We start from the raw sequence: 21,709 nt of genomic DNA on the forward strand, positions 1-21,709 counted from the left end.
CATTTATGATGGACTAAATTTTTTTCCTTCTCTACCTTGCAGTAGCAAACATTTCCACGGCTTCAACAGGGCAGCGTTACTCTGGGAAGGAGAAATTGTCTCCAGTCATGTAGGCTCCATTACTGGGAGAAAGGTGTGAACAGCAAGCATGTCTGGCAGACGGATTCATTATACCACCATGTCCTTTATAATGGGAAATGAAAAGCCCATTCTGATAACTACACTTTATTATAATAGGTCAGAAGAAGTGAAAGGCATCATCTTATAAAATTAACTTCATAAAGACTGCCTTTAAAAAAAAATATCTCTGCCAGTTTATCCACCACATCTTTCTTCAGAGATTTTTCTTCTAGCAGAGACAAGACTCCAAAGTCTTGTCCCACTGGCTGTCTTCACTTTTACCCTCTATCAGAGGGAATAGATCTGTTTTCTCCTAATCAGTCCCAGGCACTTGTTTTGCCAGATGCAATAAATGCCATGTCTTTGTCAAGACAGAGAAAATAGTCAAAGGAGTTAAAATTAGAAGAGACACCCACCCCGAAGGTCTTTGCAAGAAGCAGCTTCTCTTTCTTTATAGGAAAGTCAGAATACGGAGATAAGCACACCCGATAACCCGCTCTGTGCTCTGGCACACCTTTCAATTGCTTTTTCCGCTAGCTGCTTCTTTAGTCAAGCTGAAGTCCAGTCTCCCAGCTGATAATAATTTTATGATTTTACAGCTTTACACAATGTGTTTGAATTCAGTTCCTACAGGTGAAAGGCGAGGGATGGCCAGATGGACAATAAAACACCTTCCACGCTCGCAGCTCCGCCACCTTATCTCACTCTGAATTTTGAGGGTTAGGGTCTGTTGCGACTAGTTGGCAGAGGAGGGCTGGAAGTGAGGGTCACTGTGATTTTAGGAGGATTTATAGATATAGACCAATGATAAATTCTCATATATTATGCAAAGGAAAGAGGTACATGCTACTTGAGATGCACCTCTAAGAACTGCATCCTTCAGTTACATCAAACTCTGGGCAGACTCTCAACAGTATCTATTGCTCAGGTTGCATTTGACTGGGTAGAAATCTTTTAAGAAGCCTTTTTCTAGACCTAATTGTACCCCCTTTGGGGAAAATAAAACATACACCTCCCTGAAATGTTATATGGAGACTGCAAAACAGCCTTATTTTTAATATTCATGAAAGTTGGTGCGGATAGGGGGAAGGAGGATGGAAAAGGATGCTACGAAACAAATACTTAATTGGAACTTCCAAAGAAGGCTGCATGGATCTAATGTGATAGATTTTAAAGGAGCCTAATTTTCAGAAATTGCCAGAGCTCCAATCTGTGAAAATGTGGCCTTTCACAGATCTCCAATTCAGCTTGCCACATCTAGAGTTCCTTTTGAAAAAAGTCTTGCCATAAAAGGCCCCCAATTTGGCAGCAAAAATTAGCAGCCTTCATGGGATATCAATCCCTTTGTCTCTCCTCCTTTGGCTCTTTGGAAAGAACTAAGGACCATTTGTCTTTTGTTATTTTTCCAGGTAGTAAAGATAAGAGTAGAATCTAATAAAGAACAGAAATGGGGGGGAAATAAAAACCCAACACACCCACAAAAGCTAAAATCTTCACACCTAGCCCCAAAGCAGCCCCTATAATTGAAAAGCATTTCTCCTTCTGAAGGAAATAACACCTGTCGGGTCTCAAAAAATAAAAAAGGAGAGAGGTCAACACCTCTGGCAGAAGGCGGCAGGACACGCTCGGAACCAGCACACACACTCCAGCAAAGCCATCGGGCCTGGTGGGGAAGGTGGGCAGCACCTCAGGCTCACAGAGCCCTGCAGCTGTTTTGCAGGAAGAAGACTCACACTGGTAACCAGAGCGTCTGGGACTCCCGTTCAGAGAAAATTAAGCATCACCCTTCCCCAGCCCAAGAAGCGGAACTTGATATCCCCCAACTCCAAAATCAAAATGCAAACTATGACCTTGAGGAAAAGATCAATTTGAGTTTTAAAGCCCCTCACAGACCATTCCCAAGGGACTGCCTAGCCTCCTTCCTCCCAGGGATCCACCTCACCGCCGGGAAAGGGCAGGAGGGAACTCCTGGGGAACGCGGCTCTCCAAACCTGCTGGCGCCGGACGCGTGGGATGACGCGATGGGAAGTACGCATGCCACCAGCCACTTCCAAACCACAGCGAGGTCCAGCCCAGCCGACGGCATGGAACCTTTTCCCGTGTTTTGTACTGATGGCTGGAAGAAGCTGGGGACAGGCACACAAGAAACAGCCTCGGGCTACCTTGGAATGCTGGAATATGAGATGGTGTGGGGCAAGTCTAAGCGTGTAAAGTGGCAGATCCATAAACAATGATATTACAAAGCATGAAGACAACCAGGGCAGGATTTCTGAGCAGCACAGGTACAGCAGCTTTCTAAATTCACTATTCAAAACACCCAGCTCCCTTGTTTTGCTGTCCCAGTGTCATTAACACCTACTGAGGGTCCATTTAAAAAGGAAGACACAGCTCCTGGATAAAGCTCAAAACATGGAAATATTTGTTTGGGGCAATATATATATATATATTTGGAGAATATCAATTTGTCTGGGGTAATCTATATACTACATATTAGATAGATAGATAGATGGATGTAGTGTGTGTATATATTTATTTATTTTTCTCCTGCCCAGGCAACTGAGAAAAGAATAAACACCAAGCACAGAAGGAAGCAGGTCGGGAGGCAACATCAGCTGCAGGGCTGGAAAGTGGCTTTTGAGCATGTGAAACAATAGAAGAGATGCTTGCCCCGCAGAGCCTCCCACCTCTGTGGGCCGGGGGCTGCTGCCCTGCACGGCAATGCCTGGCAGGGTGGCCCGGTGGTCCCCAAGCTGGCGGTCCCCAGCACGGTGGTCCCCAGCCAGCCTTTGCTGGGCAGGCTAAGAGTGCCCCCTGCAGCCCCTCTGCCCGTGACACCTGCGCTGCCAAGCCATCGCTGGCAATTTCAAATAAATAAATAACACAATACAAATAAGACAGGTTCCTAAATGCAGAAAGAGCTAAAAGCTCCAGAGCAAAGGCATCTGATTTAAACCCACGAAAAAAAGCAATCTAGGAGGATGAAGTGTTTAGTAGCGCTCCGTCGTGCTCGGTTTTAGCCACTCTGAAGGGAAGGAGGGATGGCAGGGGTGGAGGGAGGATTGTGGGTCCCCCCCAAGCCGCTGGCTTTTGTTCTGAGGATAAAAAGCACATCTCTGAATATCCTAGGTAAATGAAACGGATGTTCACGCATCACTCTGAGAATGCTGTCAACAGTGCACGTGGCTAGAAGCTGCATGTTCCTTGCAATATTAATCAGACTGCTCCTCTCCACAGCACTAAGGTGCCAGACAAGACAGGAGGAAAAAAAACATACCAAAAAAACCCCCAGCAGTCTCCACTCGTGATATACATAAGCCTCCCAGCTCCTTGAACTTAACCCAGGGCCCTCGAAGGCAAATAGATCTCCTGGGCTTTGTTCGCTCCGGCTTTACGAAGGTCACTTCTGCAGCCGCGCAGTGCTGAGTGTCCCACACGCTAAGAAAACCCAGCACAGTAACTGGAGGTCCAGGTTTTTCTCCCTCTTTCGGTAGGGCCTCACTGGAGCGAAATCACCCAGGCTGCACAGCACAAGCAAGAAAAACCTTTTGCTCTTCTACAAGGACCTTCACGTGGTGCCTACCGTCACGCTTCCAGCCACGCGTGTCCAAGAGCCAAGTCATGGTTTGCCTCCAGGTGAAGCCCCAGAGCTCACCCTGCGGCAGTGCTGCAACGCACAGCTTGTTCCTCACCCCCTTACAGCCTGCAAGAACACGGCTGACCACCAGCCGGGCAGGAACCACTGTCCTTCCCTGCGGTCCAGCCAGGAGAACATTGCATGCTAACGAAGGAGGGAGAGCCCACCGCGTATGGGGAAACGCGTCTTGTCCCCCGCACCCAAGAGAAACGACAAATCACTGCCCCGTGGCTCCTGGCAAGGCAGCTTTCACTGTGTGGTCTGGGCAGGTTCAAAGGGTTAAGCAATTCCTCAACTCAATCCCTTCGGAAAGGAAGGCCACAGACCCGACTAGAGCAGAGCGCCTGTCTTCTGTGCACAGACCCACACAGAAAAACCATCCGGTACTTCGCCGTGCCCTCTGAGCTATCACCCTTATTTTGCAGACAGGAAAAACTGATGGGCAGAACCGCACATCAATTCCCCCAAATTCCCTCTGCAAGCCAGCAACGGAGCAGGGACCACGGCCTGAGTCAGTGAGTAAAAGATTCTCATCCTGGGAGCAGAAAAAAAGCCGTATGCTGTATTCCACCAAGTTTCACTCCCTTTTTGGGATGCGTTACAGGGTTTAATAAGTCACTGCACAGAAGGCTGAGGATAGAAAGAAAACAGAGATCAGCCAGCACACAGAAGAACGCAGGCCAGGATCCCAAAATCCCTATTCACTGTGGAGCACTATCCCAGGCAGGTCTCACAGCTGATGAGGTATTTCTTGCCAGAGAGGGAATGACAGGCACAGATACAGGGCTGCCGACCGTGGGGCAACACCCCACCCCGTACATGAGGCACACACAGCAACACACTCGTGGAAAGGAAAGCAAGATGTAAGTGCTCCCTATGTCTTGGGAAGGAGCTACACCATCCTGTGGGCAGGACAGGTGGAGGAGGGAGCCAGCTAAAATCTTACACACCAGCTGCCTGCAGCGGCTCTCGGTGCTCCTGGTGTGCTGAGCCCCAGGAAAGCTGCTGCACACCTTCCAGGCAAGAGGAAAACCAAACTCCCAGCGCTACATGGCATTTACTGCACAGGCGGGGAGACCGCCGAGCTCCACGGTACCTGCTGCAGAGCCACGGGCCACCATGTCCGACAGCTCACAGTGGTTCTGGCCAGAATGCTGGCTTATGCGATCAAGGCTGGTTTGTTTCCACAAAGCAAACAAAACTCAACGTATTTACAATCCAACAGCAAGATACCGCATGAAAAACGACACCAGCTCCAGCCTGGAGCACCGCACAGGCCCGACAAAAAGTGCTTTCCTACCTGAAGAGCTCCCTGATTTCCCTGACAGTGGCCTGGAACGGGATGTTTCGGACCAAGATCTTGGAAGACGTCTGCTTCTTGATGGTTTGTTTCTTCCGGGACGATTTCACAGCGGGCCTAGGAAGCCAGAGAGGGCGGGTGAGGATCATTGTGCAGCACAACACCCAGTGCACTCTGGCTCTTCCCAAACTAAGGATGCAGAGAAACCAGCCAGCTGGCTCACACCGACATCCTCGCTGGCACCTTAATGGCGACAACGGCAATTTCACACAGTACATGGAGAAAGGAGGAATAGAAGAGATTTTAATCCTACCTCTGAAAATCAAAGTTTCCAGCTTGCTGACTGCCACCACAGGCAAGGTGAGGCAGCCAGCCAGGACTCACATTTGCCACTAAATTCTGTTGTGACATCAAACCTTGTCTATTCAACTGTCAGGAGAACATATGACTTGATAGATTAAAAAAAAAAATTAGCTTAACATAATCCAATTTTGATTCTTTTTCTTACTGGCTTAGAAAATAGCAAGTTAATTTCAAGAACAGATTATTAACAATATTTTTTAAACGTCAGAATTGTATTGCATTTGGGCCAGGTGAGCCTTTACCTAACACAAAACAGGGCGGCTTATTTCGTGAAGCAGAGCATTCCGCCTTGTAAGCTGGATACCTCCTGAAGGGATTTTAACAATCCCAACGGATGAAAACGGTTTATTAGAATTGAAATACAAAGTGCAGCCAGGTAGCTGTCAGCCCGCTTCTGGTCCTCAGGCACCAGATTTTCAAACCAATTTTGACATTTAAGAGATACTTTCTGCAGTCGGGTTTCTAAAGCGCACACAGGGCAGTTTTTAGGCGCCAATGTTCACCTTCAAACATCTGGGTCAGTTTTCACCTTTGTACTCAGACCATTCTATACTGAATAAAAATGCAGAAGGAAACCCTAAAAAGCAGGGATTTTAGAGGAGTGTTCTCCTTGGGTGTGGAAGGAAACTCAAGTGCCTGCTTCTCGCTCTGGGCTCAGTTTTGGTGACCCGCCAATGTATGCTGCTCAGGGATTTTAACTGGAAATGTGTCATTTAGTGAGCAAAGACCTTTGCATCAACTATTCTTTTTTTTTCAAGTGAGACTGACTAAAGCCACTCTGAGTAAAGCCCAACGATGTGTTCAACAGGCAGAGCACTACCGATCACGCCCTCGTGATGCAGAGATGCTGGGTAAGAAATGAAGCTGCAGTCCTGCAGCTTACACGTAACCCCGTGAAACATCAGCTTTACCTGATAGCTCTCTCCGAGATTTTCACTTCCAGCTTATGGCCGTCTACGGAGCAGCCCTAGAAGTTGAAACAAAGAAACAACAACAATGAAAGCCACAACAACTTCCAAGTTTCCAGGATACAAGCACAGCATTTCACATCTCGCTCTTTCCCGTCTATTCTTCCCCTTCTCCCTGCCAAAGTCTCCGTTGAACGCCATTCATGCAAGGCAAGGCTTCTGCTAGGAGGTTGGAGACAGCCTGACTGACTGTAGCAGCAGCCAACATCCCTGATCTGGCAGTCTATCAGCCTCAGCGCTGACACTAAACTGGCAAAGATGAGCCACTTCACTGCCCTGGGCTACGGTTTCCTCTCCCTCTAGACTGAAAACTCTTCAAGGCAGTGACCGTCTTACTATTAGTTCTGGAGTGAGCCAAGGATGTCTCACTGGCCATCAGCAGCCAATACAGCAAGAAAGTTTCCTGTCTCATGCTTCCTGCACCTCAAAGGATTTCCTGCAGTTCAGCACCGAAAGCAAGCAGTCTTATCAGCCCTGACAGGGCATATGCCATGCAAAGGCACTGCACCAGGATCCTGGAGCCCTGCTGCCCCCCTTTCTCCACAAAATACCCATTTTCCTGCTTTTTCTCTTCCCCAGGATTCTGCCTTTCAAAGAACGGAGTGCAGCCAAACCCTGTGGCAGGCCTCAGGGGGAAGGCAGGAGGCCAAAAGGCCCTTAAGCAATGGCAGGTTCACAGAGGGTAGAGCTGAACTCTGCTGCACTAAATACTCAGCAGAATTTGTTCTCATTGTGAGTAGGGGCCTGGGTCATCTCTGCCAAGGGAACCTTGCAGAATAAACTCATTACATCATATTGTGGCACATTTTCTGCCACCTCCACATTGGATAAGTGCTAGGAAACACCTCTTCTGCATGAGATTTTGTCCCTTCATGTACCCTCTTTCCTCACAAACATGACCCACTTTACAGGCTTCTCCACCTGAGCAGTTAACTCATAGCAATGACATCCTTGGTACATTTGGAACCTCACAGTTCACCCAAACCTTTCCTCTGGAAAGGAATCTGGAGCGACAGTGCTTAAGCTCACCTGGAGCCGGCGCAGGGCTTTCTGGGCACTCTCTGGCTTCTTGTACTCCACAAATCCAAAGCCCATTGACAGCAAAGTGCCTGTCAGAGGAGAAAGGGGACTCGTTAAGCTAGCAAGAAACAGCGATGACATCAAGCACATTTAAAAACAAACCAGAAGAAAGCACTGATTGACAAAACTGGGGGGGAACAAAAACTAAAACCCCAGACAAAAGGCCAGCCTGCCCTTGCCCAGACTCTGACACTCCTCATGAGTGCCCCTTACTTTTTTTGATTTGTTTTGAGCAACACGATGCTGTAGAACAGCCTGTTTCGGTGCCGATGCCAAAGAGCAGAAAACCAACGTTGCACACAAAACAGACTTTTGGCTTTGCATAATTTCAGTGCAACCTCCTTAAATAAAACACTAAGGCCTACAAAACAGCTGCCGGCCAGTCAGGCTAAGCGATCCCTTACGGACACACCATTTGTTATGCACAGGACTGTTTCCTCACGAGGGAAATGAGACCTTCATTTGGAAAGTTTGCCAACTACCCAGAAATAAATGTGACTTTTGTTGCAAGACAGCAACAGGCAGGTTGCAGTTTGGTCCCCAGAAGAGACACTTCCAACGTATGACCCCTTCAGAAATTCATGTTGGCCAACACTCGCCAAGCAGTCAGTTACTGACCACTGTTGGGAGCTGAGCATTTGGGTTCTGTTCCACTTTGAGCTGCCACGTGCTGCACTCCCTGTCATCACCAAGCCTCGCGTTTCTTTTGAGAGACAAAGCACCTTAGAGCTCTCCAAGGCACAAAAGGAGCAAGCACTTCTATAAACCTGGGCAGGCAGCTGCTGGTTCCGTGCCAAAGGAGGAGACATCTATTACACTGCCCTGCACAGCAGAGGTTTGCAGCGCTCACCATCACGCCACACTCCTAAGGAACACACTGAGCCATAAATAAGGCTGGGTGAGGAAAGGAAGAATCCACAAGCAAAACTGTAACACCCAGTTTCCACCTTCAAAACATCAATGGTAGCAGGCTGTAGAGATTGTCCCACAGTGACAGAAGGGATCGCTTTGGCAGGCGATACGAGATCGGCCTAGGCTCAGACGTTGTCTGCAGCACGCCTGCAGCCAGACACGTGAGCAGTACTGAAGGGTTTGCTTTATTTCTTTTTCTTTCAGTGGATCCGAGTTTTCAAGCATCCCATGCTACAAGAGCCCTGTTCGGGCAAAATCCCGCAAAGCTGTGCAACTCCCTAGCCTGAAATTCAGCAAGATGATGCAGCCCATCTAGCCAGCACCTGCCTTAAACGAAGTCTTCTCCGTCCAACCGCCCAGACAGCGAGTACAGTCAAAGCAAGAGGCATAACCGCTCGTCACTGCAGCCTGCCATGTTCGCATGGGGCAGGCAGAAGGCAAACGAAGCCCACTTGGCACAGCATTCAGCCAGGCATCCTTGAAGATCGTGGGTACAGCACATTGTGGGCAGGTTTAATCATCGCAGGGCACCAGTTCCTTTCAACTTGCATCCTGCTCTCTTCTCTGAGCCTGAAGGAGTCGGCTTCTCTGTCCTCATCTCAAGAGAAACCTGCGTCTCCACAAATCCCATAATTGAGCTTAACCTTCTAGACTGAAGCCCAGGGTAGTTTTGGCTGCTGTTTTTAGCCATTTCAACAGGCACACTTCTAGAAACATTAAGGATTTTGCCAACAAGAACACAAATGCTCAGCCTCCTGAATGCTAAAGCACTGCCACACCTGAGCCCTCAGCAACCAGCCGAGGGAAGGAATTGAACAGCAACGTCTAGAGTACCTGCTTTGTCTTTCTTCTTGGATATCGTGCAGCTCTTCACAGCTCCCACTTTGGAGAACGTCTGCAAGGAATTTGGACACGTGATTCAGTTCCTTTTGTCGCAGGCTCACAACTCGAGTGACAATATGGCCCTCTTCCAGAGCCAGGAGCACCGGCTCGCAGGCCCAGCTCTGCCCAGCGCACGCCTGACAAGCGGTCAGTGCAGCTGCGCCTTGCAAACTTATTTCTGTACAAACACACCCCCACACGTGCATTCTCTTGTAAAGAAATCCATCCATGCATTCCCAGAAATCCTCCCAGCACTGCTCAGAAAGCGCACAGGGATCTAGGATGGCTCTGGAGGAACACTATGGATCACAAGATGCCCTCACACCCAGGGAAGGAACCTTAGTGGTGGGTGACTCCTGTGATGCCCCTGGAATATGGCTCCTCCCAAAGCCATGCAGGGCAGCAGGGGCTGCCCTATGCTGACAAGCCAGCTGTTCAACTCCTTCATAAAACTGTAGCTGGACAGTTTTAAAAGAAGAGGGGACAAGTCCCAGTCTGCCTCTGAATATTTACATTTGTCCCCAGACCCAACTGGACCAAGGTGGCCACTAGTACCGCAGCCCCAAGGTGAAGGAGCACGGGTCCAGGATGGAGTGACATCGCACCAACACTCCTGGGCCACGAAACGTGGCTTTTCACATGGCTACGCTGAGTAGCAGAGATGGGAGCTCCCCGTTGCTTTTCCCTATTTTGCTATTACTACCCCACACGGCTTCAGAAATGCTACGATCTCTCCCAGTTGTTTTGCTGAGGTGAGGCACAGACAGGTCGTTGTTGGTAGAAGCTCAGATGAAAAGCACATCCTGGTGAAACCACCAAGGATTTCTTCACTGCCTGAACACACAGAGCAGCATCACAGCTGCACAAGCACTTGTCCCAAGGAGAAGCATCACAGACAGCATGGGAAATGAGAGTCTTAAAAGACTTCTTACTGCCTCCACCTGTCCTGAGGTGGAATCAAACCCCATCAAAACTGTTTCAGATGCGTTTGTCTGAACTGATGCCTGATACTCCAAACCAGAGGTTCCCAGTCCCAGTACAATCCAGTGCTCCTTCATCTCCCATTAGGTCATACTGGCTGCAATTTAACTCCTTTAAACACTTTATCCTCAACACAGAGATGGAGAACAGTTTGCCCCTTGCCTGTTCAGCAGAGTAGAGCACATTCTGGGAGTGAGGGCTTGACTCCGTCAGGCATCTCAGTACAGCCCTCAGCCACACAATTAACCCCTTCCTGCTCCATCTGAGCAGACCATGCTAAGCAAAACCCAATCCCCCCTCCTCGTTTATGGCTCACCTCCTTCAGAGTGTCTTCTGTGGTGGCAAAGTTCAGGTTTTTGATGAACAAGGTACACCCAGGAATGCTCTCTTCTTCCTCCTCCTCCTCTTCTTCCTCCTCCTCTTCCTGTGCTGCTGTTTCCTCTGAGCCCTTTGTAGCTGTGTCAGTGTCATCACCTGAAACAAAGAGTAAGCCCAACCTGGTAAGATGTAACCAAGCCAAATTTTGGGACAGTGTCCTTGTACAGCACACAACCGCCCACATGCCTGGGGGTCGGGCCCAGCTTACAGGGAACAGCCACTGCTCTCCCTACAGCTGCTGCCAAGACCAGACTGGATCAAAGATCTCTTCCCAGAGCTCATGTTAGCTCAGTCCAAACTGGACCAGTGCACCACGAGCCACACATCACTGCCCACATCTCATCCAGGCGGTGAGGAACAAGCAGAAGGTTTGTGTGGTGTGATCAATATGCCACAGAGCAGTGATTTAGCGTGTTCCATCACCAAAGGGTCAGGAATATCAGTGTTGCTGCTTTAGACATAAAGGAGTGGAGAAACCAGAGATACCTCTGTCCCAAAGTCAAAGCTCTTACCAGGTTCTGGCCTTGCTTTGCCCTCTTTTTCTGAGGCTTCAGGGTGTTTTTTCTGAGGGGCTGGGCTGAAGAAGACACCCATTGGAGCCCATTCCAGATATAACGGCACAGAATGAAACTGTAAATAGAGCATGGGAGATACATGAAGAATGGAGGGTGAGGCCTGAAGGAAAAGCTCTGCTCTCGGGTTTATCTTCCCCTCAAACATTCTGTTAGGGAGAAGAGCAGTGGAAAAGTTGAGCAATGTTTTCAGCCGGCTCAACTCTCACCAGAGGAGAGTCTGTACCCAACCTCACACAGGACCACCGTCTACCATGTGACATCCAGAGGTTAAAGTGCAGGGTCACAACTAGGGAAAGGACCTCCAAGGGAGCTCCAGGCTTCAGTACCACGTTCCTGTATTGCGAGAGGTCAAAGAAACCCCCTCCGGACCACCCAGGCTTTCACAGCTGTGTCACAGCCCCCTCCTCCAGCTGCTTCTGCAGACTGAGAGCCCTACTCAGCCACTGCTGCGCAGGATGCAGTGGGCATCTCCCTAAATCCGAGACAGAAAGTAAGAGCATTGGCTCTGGGATAATCCACTGCCCTCAAAAGCCCTTCACATTTTAGCAAGCACTCCTTTCTGCAGCCTCACAGTTAGCCAAGACCTGCACCCTCCAGGCAGCTGCCTGCCCCTCACCACACTCACCTTGGAGTAGGCCAGCTTGGTGAATGCCTGCTTGGCCTCGGTTGGCTCCAGGAACTCCACGATAGCCGTGATGCCTCCTTCCGGCAGCAGCACCCGGCCCAGGCTGCCGTGTTTGCCGAAGACGTCCTCCAGCTCCGCTACGCTCGTGCTGGCAGGGAGGTTCTTTACCAGGATCACTGTTTTACTGCGCTCACCAGCAGCCTGCCGTGTTCGGTGTAAGAAGAAAGGGGAGACTGGATTTAGTAGAGCAAAACACAGTATCTCGCTAACTGAAGATTTTGGATCCAACATGCCACATTCTCTCACTCCATGTCACCCCATTCTAGGATTCAAGGGGGCCAACAGTCATTTAGAAAACACTTCCTGTAAGATCCACACCCCAAAACAACCTCCTTGTTCCACAAATGCTCGGCTATGGAGGTGTCAGCTCCAGATCTACCCTGGCATAGACCCAGGACTGCTCCTCTGCCTACAGCAAGCTGACCCTCATACTGGAAGCCATCACACTATGCATTTGAATCATCTTGAGGGCAGTTGCGTTTTCAAATGACAGAACATTTCCTAACCCACATAAGGGTTCAATCCTGCATGATGCTGTGGATTTAATTCCTAATTTCACAGAGCACTGAGGACGATAGGGCCAGGCCATCATACCGAAGAGGTATGTCCACGCCACTGCCTTTAGCTGGGCATCTCACCTGACTGAAGGCATCCAGGCTGACTCCGTTTTCAATAAGGAACCGGCGAATCTCCTGGACCAGCTCGGTTTCTCCCAGAGCAACCCTCACTGCAATGCTGTCTTTAGTCTCCTGCAGGCAAGAACATCAGTTGACAAGGTGACAAAGCTCAAAAGAGGGAAGCAAAAACCCTAATCCAGGAAGATGCTGGGGACCTGTTGTTCCTGTGGCTCTTACAAGCCGATGCAAGAGGAATTTGGCAGAGAGCTTGAAGGTAAAACGCTCCAGCTCCTGTGAAGCTGCTACAAGTTGCTGTTAGAATCAGAATGCTACCCAAGGCAAAATGAAGTTTCCAGGAAGGATCTGAGCTTTAGGGTGCAAATTCCCAACAACTAGTAACGTAGAAATGCAAAATTCAGTCACAGAAAAGCAGAGCTGGTGGGGGAGCTGGGAGTGTGACTTTGTTTTCCAGTGACAAAGGGATTGTTAGGCTCAGATCCCACAGAGAGGCTACAGCACCACAGATCTCTCATCCTGTGTGGTGTTGGTGGATACACAGAGGTTATCGTTGCCCAGGACGACCAGGCAGCTCCTGGACAGGAGGAAACAGACAAGAAAACGATCTCCCAGTCCAGCTAATCAACAGCCCAACTCACATGATCCAGCACTTGGCTTTTGGAAGCATTGTACTTCTGAGCAATGGCATCAGCCACAGCGTTTGTCCCCACAAACAACGTGTTCCAGTTGTGAGAGCTAGAAAGAGAAAGAAGAGCCAGGTCACACAGTCCTTTCTTCCACTGGTGTCTCTCTATCTGATGGTCCTGAGAAAAAATAGCTTTGAATGTCACCATTAGCAGTCAGGATGAGAAGCTAGAGGGAAAGAAGGGTAAAGGATCCTTAGACATGGGTCAGGATGAGGGAAGTGTGACTGGAGAGGCATCAGGAAGGCAGAAGTGCAGGTAGCTTCAGAGGTCACTGCTCTGCAGTGACAGCAGATATTGGCTCAGAGGAACACTGTTTTTGTAACTCATTTCTAACATTTGTTTTTGTAACTCATAACTAAGAGCACAAAGCCCACAGGAGTAAGGCTGCATTCCCTTCAAGTCTGAAAGTATCTGCCATGGTAGAGTTCCTACAAGTTTTATAAATACAGGTGGCCCATAAAGGAGAAAGACCCAACTGATCTGAAACCACTACCCTAAAGAATTACAGCATCAGGCCGACTTTCATCAGACAAACTCATATGAAAAGCTACTGAAAACCAGGTTTCTCTCAATTTCTGCTGCTTGTTGAATTACCAGGCTACTTGGAAAAAGGAATCAAGCAGGTAGGAAATAAGGGAGACAGAAAGCTGCAGAGCTAATGCTTCACTGACCCTGGTAGTCTGTACAGCTCTGCAAAGACCCCACATGCATCCCTGCCACTTGAGAGTTCGGCAGGTTGTGTTATCCTGCCCTGCTACAAGACACCTATGTACCTGGCACTGTTGGCTTTGTCCTTGGCCTCTTTCTGCTTTTTGTAGGAGGAAGACTCTTCTGTGTCTGCATCTTCAATTTTTTCCTTTTTGATTGTAGACGGTAAAAGATGCATCATTCTACCCTAGAAGAAAGGAAGAAGAGGTCCAGAAAGGAAGAGGTCCAGCAGCTCTGATATAACCCACAGAAGTTCATGAGTGGAGGAAATTTTCTGGCACCTTTCCTAGTCAAGCAGCCTGGGTGGAAGGAGGGAACCTTCCTCCCCAAAGGACATGTTACTGCAAGTCAGATTAGCCACACAGTGTGAGAGACTGCTCCTCCTCCACCTCTAGCTCAGATTTTGGTACCTGCGAGGCTGTTCAAACCAGGCTGCGCTACCAAAAGCGACTGTGTTCCCACAGAGCAAGGCAGAAGAGACTCAACCTCTTCGTCAAAACACAGAAGCAAATACTTGGCCACCTTACTAACAAACATTCCCATGAGGTGCAGTCCAACAGCACAGGAAAACCATCAGTCACCGTACCTGGAACACTTGTCCATCCATTTCTGCGTAGGCCTTCACCGCGTGCTCGGGAATCATATAGGTGATGAAAGCAAACCCTTTGGGTTTCTTGGTCAGTCTGTCTATAGGGAAATGGATCTCCGAGAGGGGTCCTGTAAAAGACAAGGCTTTGCCGTGACACGTCCTCGCACAGCCACCACATGCTCCCAACTGGCACCTCCTGCCCAACGCCAATGAGGAGGGGAGCCAAGGAGGGCAGAGCAGCTCTGGATATTGCAGAGTGCATGCAGTGAGCCTCCAGCCTGGCTGCAGACTGACAAGGCAGGCCCAGCAAAAGCACCCCAAGTCCGGTCACGCACTGTGAGGCAGCTCACAGGGCTTTGACTCGCGACACAAACCAGGCAAGAGCTGAGCAGCTGCACTTAGCTGCAGTCAGGTATAAAGATTTCCACAACATAACCCTCTCTCCCCACCCCACCTGGACGCTCTAATGCCAATAAAACCTTTAATTTGTTCAACTCGAGAAGCTTGAAGCTCCCACCTGACACGTCAAACATGACCATCTCAGTGATTCACCTCTTACAGCACCTAGAAACCTCTGGCGTGATCAGTATTTCGTGCAGCAGGTGCTGTTGGTTATCTTCTCCCCATCATCATCCCACCAGGATTCAGAGCCTAAGCTGACTGGCAAAAACTTTTACAGTTGCATCAGAGACGCAACGAGAGGGAGGAGGGCAGATGCACGCAGCTGCACACGACGCGAGCGAAGGAGCCAGCACCGGGTCCAAAGCCGAGCAGCCACACATGACCACGCCAGGCAATAAAGATGATGGGAGTCAGCCCGTATCTGGGAGGTGTGGGACACGGAGCTTTGGCCATTCACACCCAGCAAGAAAACCTCGGTGTTCACGAAGGAAGGATGCAGCCCTGCAAGTCCCAGTCCCACAGCAAACACTTACCGTACTTGGAAAAGATCTTCTCCAAGTCCTCCTCAGTGCTAGTAAAGGGAAGATTTCTGACAAAGAGTCTCCCTGATTCAGCCAAGTCCTCTTCTTCCTCATCGTCCCTCTTCCTTCTTTGCCAGGGCTGGTTATCAGGTTTTGCTGTAACAGTTTCTTTTGGGACATTCCCACATCGGAATACCTCAACGCATCGTCCACCTGATCCCCAAACACACACAGAAGCACATTAGTTGCTTCCCAAGGCCATGGGAAATCAATGCCAATGTGCAAAGAGCCCAGGCTTGCAGCAGTGACACAAGCAACTGCAATTCCACAAGCTTTGAGCAGACCTCTCAAAGCTCCAGGCTTTCTGCCCGTGCCACAGGTTTCCACACGGATACCCCCATTCTGCAAATGACTTTTGCACATAAAGTTCTAGTAGTTTCACTAAGGGCTAGGCCAAGAACGGGTTTCAAACACAGGCTTACAGAATCGTTTGTACAAAACTTCTGCGCTATCCCAACCGGATTTAAACAGTATCATTTTTACACAAAGAGCGAGACACACTTCAAGCACGTGAGGGCCAAAGAGCAAGATGCACAGCTCAGTCACTTGTCAATTCTATGCTGCTCCTGACACGGCACCTGGTTTATCCCACGTTAGCTGAGTGGAGGAAACCACCCCCACCATCTGCCTGGGAAAAACTAAAACAACGGGAGACGCTTCTGCAGTGAACACTTCAGCAGCTGAGCACCCTGCCATCGAGAGCAGCCAGAGCACCAAGGAACAAACAGCCCTTACCTAGGTATTCTTTTTTCCGCTTCAAGGCCCTCTGCACTTCTGCTTCACTCTTCAAGTCAACAAAGATATAACCTTGGGAGAAGGAAAGGTTCAACTGAGCACCATGTGGGGAACACACAACCACTAATTGGCTAATTAAGGGTGAATTAGGCTTTCTTTAATATAGATTCCTATAGATAAAGCATTCAGCTCCCATTAAAGTTCCAATCCAGCCTGAAAATGGCCACATCAGATGGGAATTCTGCCTTTTCAAAGCTTATTCTCTACATTCAAACCCAGGAAGCCCAACTTAACAGCTGAAGTAGCCTTTCACAGGTGTCTCCAAGAGCAAATAAAAGGTGCATCTGCTGTCAGGCTATGAAAGGACAACAGCACACAGCAAAGCCCCCTGCCAGCTCCACCCTCTTTCCAATGGGTTCCTCCAGTAGCAGCAGCCTGTCAGGAGACCCATCTTGGCTAAAGACTGCTCTGCAGGCAATACACAGAGGTCTCAGTCCCTGGGTGCTGCTACAGCTATCCCAGAGGAAAAAAACTTTCCTTGGCACGGATTGGGAAGTTCCGGAGGCAGATAAAAGAAAAGGCTCCTGCTGCTATTCCTAAGGGAGCACAGCCAACATTACTCCGCCCACAGCATCCTACGGACAGCAACTAGGGCAGGTGAGCTGCAAAGTCACAGGAAGGTCTGTAAGAATCGGGACACGAGCCAGCAATTTGGACTTGCAGATGAAGAGAACAGAGGTGTGACAGAGGTCATCTAACACATAGATCCCACTTCCCTTCCACATATGCACATTACCTTTAGTTTTCCCCGGGGCATTTTTTCCCATCCGGACTGCCACTGGCTTCAGAGGCAAGAAGAATTCACGAATCTTTTGCTGCAGGAAGAATTATAATGGTTTAAACAAGTCCTCGGGTACAGGAAACAGCAGGTTTTAGACTTACATTTTTTTATATAGACTATAAGAACACTACATGCAACATGGAATCACAGAAAGGTTGGGAATGGATGGGACCTTAAAGACCATCTAGTTCCACACTCTGCCATGGGCAAGGACACCCTCCACTAGACCAGGTTGCTCAAAGGCTCATCCAGCCTGGCCCTGAACACTTCCAGGGATGGGACATCCCCAGCTTCTCTGGGCAACCTGTCCCAGTGCCTCACCACCCTCTCCAGAAAGAATTTCTTCCTTACATCAATCTAAATCTTCCCTCTTTCAGTTTAAGCCTGTCACCCCTTGTCCTGTCGCTACGTACAACATCTCTGCCCAAAGCCAGTGCCAAAGTTTCCCTGACAGCCCATACAACCCTCAAAACAGCTCTGTAAGTGAAGACAGAAGCCTCTGCAAATACCACGCTGAGTTACACACTGAGCACCCTTGAGCCTCCATTCCCGGCTCAGTAACCAAGCTTACCTCGGTGACGTTCGAGGGGACACCACGAAGTTTCACTGTATGTGGAGTGCTAGCTTCTGCTGAGCTGCCTTGTTTCTGGACAGAAGGGTGGAGGAAAATGAAAAGAAACTGCGTGAAAAAACAGCAAAAGTCACAGCACAACAAGCTGGTCTTGACCCACAAACAGGAGGGTCAAGCGTGGGAGAGAACAGCAAGAGATTCTCACAGCTGCATCGGTCTGGGCAGGAGGTACCAGGTGAGGATGCAAGTTTGGCTGGGATAGTCAAACCCAGTTACTAAGACCCAAGCTCTGCAGACAGATGGACACACGACAAAGCAAAAAGCCTTTGAAAAGGGCACTAACAGCAGTTGTTAGGAAGCCCCTTTTCTGGAGGGGGAAATTCAGTCATCACTAAGAGGGGATCCAGCAAACATTTTTAATGGAAAGCTGGTACCGGAGAGTCCTGCAGACTTCAGGCTCATCCCTGGAGTGACTGACAGACACATACCGTCCCATAAAGCTCCTGCTTTAGATAAGACACCAGTCCAATTCAGCTATACCTCTGGCATGGATCCTTTTTTCTTCTTCTGCGCTGGTGTCTCTTGCTGTGTTTGTTGGACTTCTTGCTCCCCCCTTTCAACCGTGTGGGTGCTGATGGTTTCTGCAACGCCCAAATCCTCCTCACTCTCACTTTCCTCTTCCGCCTCCTCACTATCCGTTTCTTCCTCGGTGCTGGATGAGGAAGAAGAATGCTCCACCACTTTAGATTTCAGGTAATCCATGTCCGAGAGGTCTTTGCTGGCAGCTGCCTTCTTCCCTCCTTTCTTTGCTGTCAGAGAGGAGAGACCAGAGAAGTTTTGCACACAGATGCTGCTGCTCTCTCCTCAGCCAGGTAACAGCTGAGAACAGACACAACCACGAGAAACACCTTCCTCTCTTCTACCCTTTCCAAGGGAAGGAAAGGCTTGAGAATAGCCCAGCAACTTGATCACAGCACTTCCAAACCGACTTGTCTGGATTGCTGGTTTTCAAAGTAACAGTTCGTGTATAACGCAAATTAGAAAGGAGCTCGAGGAACTCCATGGCAGAGTACTTTGTCTCAATTTTAACTGAATACTTCTCAAGCAGAGCCCAGAGGCAGGTTTCAGTTGTTCAGCTTAGTTTTGCAGGGTAAAGGACAGAGGAAGCTGTTTCTCCAAAACACCCCTCCACACCCACCAAGGATCAACTGATCACACCCACGTTTTAGTTACCCAAAGAGAGATGAGAAGCAACAGAACAGGTTAAGGAAATTCCATGTAGGAAGGGAGAAAAGCTTCAAAAACATATTCATCACTGGTGCAGAGACACTGGATTCTAAGAAGACATATACCAGACCACTACCCAGATTTCTCAGTCTTTTAAGTTAACCCACTACTCCACTAGATACTGTTTTCCTTCCGGAATCCCAGATACCGAACCCTGTCCCTTCCCATCAACTCAGTGCCCAAGGACATGCCAACATTTCCAGAAACATGCATCAAAGGCAGACCAGGCAAGTTCACAGACATCAGCGACAGGTTACTAAATAAACAGAAACCACATCCAGCCCAGGAAATCCTGAGGTGAGAGCAGCTGTGGGCTAGGAGAGCATTTAAGGGAAAGATGTAGGTGTTTGCCCTGTTACTCTTCCCTAGACGTTGACTTAAGGACCGAGGGGAAGGCACAAATGCCATCCCCTTCATACCAGAAACAGCATTTCCCCATATTTGGGAAAACAACCATACATCCACAACACACACAATGAGTCTCATGCTTGAGAAACCCCCTTCCCCATTACAGGGTCTCTATTTGGAGGCAGGACGCCAAGCTGGGTCTGATGAGCCCACCTGCTGTCACACTCACTGAGACAGAGACAAGCAAAGGGTCATGACAGCTCCTTTCAGTACCTTTAGATTCCTCCTCATCTTCAGAGGGCTTATTCCCATCCTCCTCCTCACTCAGCTCTTCATAGCTGTCTGAATCAAAGTTGAGATAATCAGCTGCTGACTTTGATTTTCTCTCCTTGGGCTCCTCTGGCAAAGTGTCATTAGCCCAAGTGGCCACCTGAGACCGTTTCTGGTGAACCACCAAGAACTCTTGGAATGTCTTATCTTCTTCCAGCTGTTGAAAAGGAAACCAAGCAGACAAGCTGTTAAGACAGACACAGGAGAGCCCATAACAAGTTCTAATTCCAAGCTATCATCTCATTTCCAGCAATGTGAAGAAATCTCAAAGAGGAGAGTCTACACTCACAAGGTGAGCACTTAAAGCGGCTAGTCTTCTCAAGACCTCTCAGTCCTACTATTTCTTTGTGTAACTGATGATAAAAAACTTTAGAGAAGGAAACAAAACATTAAAAAGAGAAAAAATGTACAAGTTAAACATAACAAAACTCACATATGGTTAAAAACCAGAACTGTTGAAAGGGGGCTGTCCTGGATGCAGTGTGTGCTCATAGTGACAATTAAAAAATTGGTCCCCAGTGCTGAGATTGTTAACATCATGGTTTCTTACAGCAAAATCGGACTGTCACAGAGTTGCCTGTATTAACAGCACGGGGAGCGGTACAGAAAAGAGTTATTCAGGTCTTGATCCTAAGACAAGCTGCGTAGGGATTGCAATCTAACCTCAACTCACCTCCTTTAAGTTTTCTTTTGGATCTTTCTTCTTTTTATCCTGGGGGAAATAAAACCAAAATTTAGAAAGGCTTATTAGAAGCACAGCCAAACCATTTCTCAAGTAACGTAATGGTACAGGGAACAAAGATCCTAAGGCAGAAAAATGCCAGGACTCCAACACCTGCTGACCCAGCTACTCTGTCCCCTTCTCCACACATCAGGCAACAGACTATCCTTCTCTCTGAAGAGACAGTGACACACATCAGAGACCCTGGAGAAAACAAGAGACTCACTTTCTTTGTGCTTGCAGGAGCTGCACTTGCCACAGGTTTCTCAGGCTGTTTTTCTGGGGCAGGGGCCTTCTGAGAGTGCTTACTCCATGCTTTGGGTTTTGAAGGGTCACCAAAAGACTTGCACAACTCAACCTGAAATGAATAACTTGAATTAACCATACGTTCTGCTGGATAAGCCTCACTCAGGAACCCTGCTTGTAACCCTGACGGGACAGAGGGGGTGCATGCAGGAGAAAAGGTGACTTCATACAGATGTTCATTTTAAAAGCACAGGGCTACATGTTCCAACACGGGCAGCAGTTTGCTGTGCTCATTTAGGCACAATCAAATAAGTTGTCCTGTTCAGCATGAATCTTCCTCTGCCCAGAGCAGCAAGAGAATGACTTCAAATGATGAATGATTTCAAATGGCAAATGACCTCAAGTTCCCAAGCGCAGGTTACGACAGCTCAAAACCTGACACTGCTGTTCCAACCAGCCCTGAAGTCACTGCACGAACACAGCCCATCTGAACCAAGCACCTGCTTGAGGCTCCAAGCAACGAGGCCTGGCACCAGGCTTCACTGTTCTGCTGCAGAGGACACAATCTCTAGGTTTTCTTGGCCCCTGACTGCTCACCCCTAAGATGACCAAAATCTCTGATGACAAACTTGTTTAAGAATCAGAAGAAGCTATTTTTAAAGATCACTCACTGTGACTCTGGAGGTGTCTATGAAACTTCTGTTGAAATGGTTCAGTGCCGTTTGAGCTTCATCTTCAGACTTGTAGCCAATGAAGCCAAACTTCCGGAACTTGCCATCCTTGGTGAACTTCAAGCAACAATCGGTCAGCGTGCCAAAGGCAGCAAACAGTTTCCGAAATCTATCTTCTTTCATCTGGGAAACAAGAAAGGACAACAGGAAGGCCAATCAGCAATGCAAGGAGAGATGCTTAGCGTCCACAGCAAAACATCGGATATCAGAAATCTTCTGAGGTGCTGTAGGAACCCCACCGTATCGCAGCAACGCTGATTAAAAAGGACACATGACAGCTACCAAACTGTTTCATCTCCTCCCTGAATCCACTACCCATCCCGATGTCCGTCTGCAATGCTCCCACAGCTAAAGGGTGCACCCAGCCCCCCGGGAGCCCAGGGCCTTGCAGTGCTGACCCCCCAGTCAACCCCCAGCTGC

The 21,709-nt window shown here is 48.8% G+C and overlaps 1 protein-coding gene across 1 annotated transcript in view; it reads right to left on the reverse strand.

Moving 5' to 3' along the window:
* The window catches only part of RBM19 (RNA binding motif protein 19), a 57,390-nt gene extending 35,978 nt beyond the window's left edge, over positions 1 to 21,412 (reverse strand). Inside the window, exons 1-20 of the mRNA XM_010156762.1 lie at positions 21,230 to 21,412; positions 20,539 to 20,670; positions 20,265 to 20,303; positions 19,535 to 19,748; positions 18,167 to 18,435; positions 17,627 to 17,701; positions 17,011 to 17,089; positions 16,215 to 16,286; positions 15,432 to 15,632; positions 14,494 to 14,624; positions 13,973 to 14,094; positions 13,152 to 13,248; positions 12,517 to 12,627; positions 11,819 to 12,019; positions 11,131 to 11,248; positions 10,557 to 10,714; positions 9,212 to 9,272; positions 7,415 to 7,494; positions 6,329 to 6,384; positions 5,055 to 5,171 (exon numbers count right to left, since the gene is read on the reverse strand). Coding sequence (XP_010155064.1) covers positions 5,055 to 5,171; positions 6,329 to 6,384; positions 7,415 to 7,494; positions 9,212 to 9,272; positions 10,557 to 10,714; positions 11,131 to 11,248; positions 11,819 to 12,019; positions 12,517 to 12,627; positions 13,152 to 13,248; positions 13,973 to 14,094; positions 14,494 to 14,624; positions 15,432 to 15,632; positions 16,215 to 16,286; positions 17,011 to 17,089; positions 17,627 to 17,701; positions 18,167 to 18,435; positions 19,535 to 19,748; positions 20,265 to 20,303; positions 20,539 to 20,670; positions 21,230 to 21,412 — 2,516 coding nt within the window. The remainder of the gene's footprint in view (positions 1 to 5,054; positions 5,172 to 6,328; positions 6,385 to 7,414; positions 7,495 to 9,211; positions 9,273 to 10,556; positions 10,715 to 11,130; positions 11,249 to 11,818; positions 12,020 to 12,516; positions 12,628 to 13,151; positions 13,249 to 13,972; positions 14,095 to 14,493; positions 14,625 to 15,431; positions 15,633 to 16,214; positions 16,287 to 17,010; positions 17,090 to 17,626; positions 17,702 to 18,166; positions 18,436 to 19,534; positions 19,749 to 20,264; positions 20,304 to 20,538; positions 20,671 to 21,229) is intronic.
* Positions 21,413 to 21,709: the final 297 nt, after the last annotated feature.

The sequence above is a fragment of the Eurypyga helias genome, unplaced genomic scaffold (assembly GCF_000690775.1).
Source record: "Eurypyga helias isolate BGI_N326 unplaced genomic scaffold, ASM69077v1 scaffold9650, whole genome shotgun sequence".
NCBI classification, from domain to species: domain Eukaryota; kingdom Metazoa; phylum Chordata; class Aves; order Eurypygiformes; family Eurypygidae; genus Eurypyga; species Eurypyga helias.